Consider the following 5,000-nt stretch of genomic DNA (forward strand, 5'->3'; position numbering starts at 1 on the left):
CTCTCACAAACACAAACATGCAAAAAAAAAAAATTAAAAGCAAGAAATCGGAAAAAAAACCCACCAAATAGAGAGAAAGCTTTAATTAGAGCGAGAGAAAGAGAGAAAAAAGAGAGATAGAGATTAAAGCTAGCTCTAATATACTTACTGGAGTGTATCTTGGTTGGTAAACATTTGCTGTCCCCATATTGAAAGCATTGGGTCTATTATACCTCTTTTGCACATCTGAAAGCTATTAGAGAGAGTGAGAAAGTGAGAGAGTGAGAAAGTGAGAGAGGGGAGTGGGTAGGTGATGGATTTTAAAGAGAAAAACACTAAAAGAGAGAGAATTAAAGAGAGAACACTGTAGGGATACTTAGAGGTGACGGAGTGAGAAAGTGAGAGAGAGAGAAAGTGAGAGAGGGGAGTAGGTAGGTGATGGATTTTAAAGAGAAAAACACTAAAAGAGAGAGAATTAAAGAGAGAACACCGTAGGGATACTTAGAGGTGACGGAGTGAGAAAGTGAGAAAGTGAGAGAGAAAGTGAGAGAGGGGAGTAGGTAGGTGAGAGAAATTAAAGAAAAAAACATTGGGAGAGAGAGAATTAAAGAGAGAACACCGTAGGGATACTTAGAGGTGACGGAGTGAGAAAGTGAGAAAGTGAGAGAGAGAAAGTGAGAGAGGGGAGTGGGTAGGTGATGGATTTTAAAGAGAAAAACACTAAAAGAGAGAGAATTAAAGAGAGAACACCGTAGGGATACTTAGAGGTGACGGAGTGAGAAAGTGAGAAAGTGAGAGAGGGGAGTGGGTAGGTGATGGATTTTAAAGAGAAAAACACTAAAAGAGAGAGAATTAAAGAGAGAACACCGTAGGGATACTTAGAGGTGACGGAGTGAGAAAGTGAGAGAGAAGTGAGAGAGGGAGAGGGTAGGTGAGATGGATTAAAGAGAAAACACTAAGAGAGAGAATTAAAGAGAGAACACCGTAGGGATACTTAGAGGTGACGGAGTGAGAAAGTGAGAGTGAGAGAGAGAAAGTGAGAGAGGGGAGTAGGTAGGTGAGAGAAATTAAAGAAAAAAACACTAAAAGAGAGAGAATTAAAGAGAGAACACTGTACGGTGATTGAGAGAGAGTGAGAGATAAAAGAGAGAGAGTGAGAAAATTAAAGACAGCCAAGGGAGTAGGTAGGTGACGGAAATAGATGGAAAGAGAGAGAGAGAGAGAGAGAGAGAGAGAGAGAGAGAGAGAGAGAGAGAGAGAGAGAGAGAGAGAGAGAGAGAATGCAATACACACACAAACGCAGTGCACACAATACTCCAAGCTGTGTGTGTGTGTGTGTGTGTGTGTGTGTGTGTGTGTGTGTGTGTGTGTGTGTGTGTGTGTGTGTATATATAAATGTTCTGGAAAATATATATAAATATTCTTAATTTAGTGCATTATAAAAATATTCTACAGAGAGAGAGAGAGAGAGAGAGAGAGAGAGAGAGAGAGAGAGAGAGAGAGAGAGAGAGAGAGAGAGAGAGAGAGAGAGAGAGAGACTACTATATTTAATTATCTCTACAAATAAAGGTTTATTTTATTACTATACATATTTACACTGAGAGAGAGAGAGAGAGAGAGAGAGAGAGAGAGAGAGAGAGAGAGAGAGAGAGAGAGAGAGAGAGAGAGAGAGAGAGAGAGAGAGAGAATCGTTACATCAGTAGAAGAAGTAGTAGTAGTAGTAGTAGTAGTAGTAGTAGTAGTAGTAGTAGTAGTAGTAGTAGTAACAAACATTACTAATAATATAAATAGTTACCTACCATAACTACTACTACTACTCAACCACCACCACTACTACTACTACTACTACTATAACTGCAGTAGCAGTAGCAGTTGTAGTAGTAGTAGTAGTAGTAGTGGCAACAGTAGTAGTAGTAGTAGTAGCGTACAAGCAGATCCACGTTTGCAAACTAATCTAGCTAAAAATAGTAGTAGTGGTAGTAGTAGTAGTAGTAGTAGTAGTAGTAGTAGTAGTAGTAGTAGTAGTAGTAGCAGTAGCAGCAGCAGCAGTAGTAGTAGAAATAGTAGTGCAAGGAAGAGGAGGAAAAGGAGAATAGTAGTAGTAGTAGTAGTAGTAGTAGTAGTAGTAGTAGTAGTAGTAGAAGTAGTAGAAACACCTACAAACACACCCAAATAAACTCTCCATAACTCCAAAACTATCCAAGAGAATAGTACCAAAATAGTACACGCGGTAGTCAGGACACACACGCACCCTCTGACTACCTGACTATCCGACTATTTCTCACCTGAAGTCCACGAGCGGCAGAAAGTCCACATATATTAACTGGCGCAGACTGGGAAGGCTGAAAATGGAGATGTGACCCGACGCAATGTAGCAAACCAGCGATATACTATCTGTGAGGGAGATAGAGATAGTGAGATAGAGATAGTCAGAGATGGGAGTGGGTAGGTCACGGATTTAAATGGGAAAATGTTTAGAAGGGAGGGGAAGTGATGGGGAGAAGCGAGAGAGGGGTGGGAGAGGGCGGAAGTGAGAGAGAGAAAGTGAGAGAATGATGGGAGTGAGTAGGTCACGGATTGGAATGGGAAAATGTTTAGGGTGGAGGGGAAGTGATGGGGAGAAGCGAGAGAGGGGTGGGAGAGGGCGGAAGTGAGAGAGGAAAAGTGAGAGAAAGAGGGGAGTGGGTAGGTGACGGATTGGAGAGAAAAAATGTTTAGGATAGAGAGAATTGAAGAGAGAAACGCGTAGACATTTAGAGAGAGATAAAGTGAGAGAGAAAAGTGAGAGAAAGAGGGGAGTGGTAGGTGACGGATTGGAGAGAAAAAATGTTTAGGATAGAGAGAATTGAAGAGAGAAACGCGTAGGGACATTTAGAGAGAGATAAAGTGAGAGAGAAAAAGTGAGAGAAAGAGGGGAGTGGGTAGGTGACGGATTGGAGAGAAAAAATGTTTAGGATAGAGAGAATTGAAGAGAGAAACGCGTAGGGACATTTAGAGAGAGATAAAGTGAGAGAGAAAAAGTGAGAGAATGATGGGAGTAGGTAGGTGACGGATTGGAGAGAAAAATGTTTAGGATAGAGAGAATTGAAGAGAGAAACGCGTAGGGACATTTAGAGAGAGATAAAGTGAGAGAGAAAAAGTGAGAGAATGATGGGAGTAGGTAGGTGACGGATTGGAGAGAAAAAATGTTTAGGATAGAGAGAATTGAAGAGAGAAACGCGTAGGGACATTTAGAGAGAGAAAAAGTGAGAGAGAGAGAGAGAGAGAGAGGGGAGTGGGTAGGTGACGGATTGGAGAGAAAAAATCTATCAACAAAATAGCCCAAAATGTCAAGAAAATAGCCCAAACTCGGCCAATCAGCGTGCGTACCTTTGATAGTGACGACATCCGCCTTTACGACAAAGGACACGTCGGTCAAAATTTGCTTAAACACACAATTCTGGGTGGGCAGCGACACCACCCGCGCAACCTTCTCTGAGGCGATCACCACGAACTGCCTCTCAGTCCACGAGTTTGGAGGGGGAGTCTGCGCCCCCCCCGTGTCGCCAGCCCCCGCCGCGCCCCCGGAATTGGTAGGGGACATCCTTGAGTCTGTCCCGGCGCTCATGCCTGCCTTCGGGGGCGTCCCTGTGGGCGGGAAAGTGGGCAAATGTTGAGATGTGTGTGGGTGAAATCGTGTTTTTTTTCAGGGTGTTTGGTGTCAGTTGGGTTGAGAAAGTTAGAGATAGTGAGAACGTGAGAGAAGGTAGAGTGAATTGCTTTACATGGTTGGATAGAGCGAGAGTTGCTCTATAATGTGAGAGATTGAGAGAGATAGAGATAGAGCGAGGCGAGAGATATAAAGCGATAAAGTTGAGCGAGGAAGTGGTGGGGTGAACATTTTTTGAAGTGTTTGAGTGTGACATGGGTTGAGGAAATTAAAGATAGTGAGAAAATGAGAGAGGCTAGAATAACGTACTTACCACCAAAAGATAGAGAAAGAAACGCTCTATCACATAAACCAAGAAACACACACGTAGATAGAGCGATAACAGAGATACAAGGCGATAAAGATCAAGTAACGATAAAATGGATGACTAATATTTTGTGACATACGTTGAGAAATTTAAAGATAGTAAGCAAATGAGAGAGGCTAGACAAACTCACGTACCACCAAAAGATAGAGAAAGAAACGCTCTATCACATGAACCAAGAAACACACACGTAGATAGAGCGATAACAGAGATACAAGGCGATAAAAATGAGGCAACGATAAAATGGATGACTAATATTTTGTGACATACGTTGAGGAAATTAAAGATAGTGAGAAAATGAGAGAGGCTAGAATAACTTACTTTCCACCAAAAGATAGAGAAAGAAACGCTCTATCACATGAACCAAGAAACACACACGTAGATAGAGCGATAACAGAGATACAAGGCGATAAAGATCAAGTACTCACGGTCAATCTTTCTCTCCCTCTGTGCATCTTTCCAGCTCTCAAATTGGTGAGGAATGAGAGCACCATTGCAATCCAGGAAGGACATGGTGAGCACGGACCCCTTCACTCGGAAAATGGTGCCTGTAGTAGTAGTAGTAGTAGTAGTAGTAGTAGTAGTAGTAGTAGTAGTAGTAGTAGTAGTAACACACAATATAATAATAATAATAATAATGACTCTTTCTCTCTCTCTCACTTTTCTCTCCATCTCTCCCTCTCACTTCCGCCACCTCTCACTATTCTCTCACTTCTCCATCACTTTCTCTCCATCCTAGTCTTTTTCTCCAATCCGTCACCTACCCTCTCACTTTTCTCTCATCTCCCTCTCACTTCTACTCACTCACCTACCCACTCCCCTCTCTCACTTTTCTCATCTCCCTCTCTCTACACTCTCTCTATTCTCACTTCTCTCCATCACTTTCTCCATCCGTCTTTTTCTCCAATCCGTCACCCACCCTCTCTCTCACTTTTCTCTCATCTCCCTCTCACTTCTACACTCTCTCACTATTCTCTCACTCTCCATCACTTTCTCCATCCTAGTCTT

At 42.4% G+C, this 5,000-nt stretch overlaps 1 protein-coding gene across 1 annotated transcript in view; it reads right to left on the reverse strand.

Moving 5' to 3' along the window:
* The window catches only part of LOC123506952 (syntaxin-binding protein 5-like), a 59,974-nt gene that overhangs the window by 3,701 nt on the left and 51,273 nt on the right, over nt 1–5,000 (reverse strand). The window contains 4 exon segments of the mRNA XM_045259398.1: nt 149–232; nt 2,265–2,373; nt 3,349–3,606; nt 4,421–4,540. Coding sequence (XP_045115333.1) covers nt 149–232; nt 2,265–2,373; nt 3,349–3,606; nt 4,421–4,540 — 571 coding nt within the window.

Source organism: Portunus trituberculatus, chromosome 2, assembly GCF_017591435.1.
Source record: "Portunus trituberculatus isolate SZX2019 chromosome 2, ASM1759143v1, whole genome shotgun sequence".
NCBI classification, from domain to species: Eukaryota; Metazoa; Arthropoda; class Malacostraca; order Decapoda; family Portunidae; genus Portunus; species Portunus trituberculatus.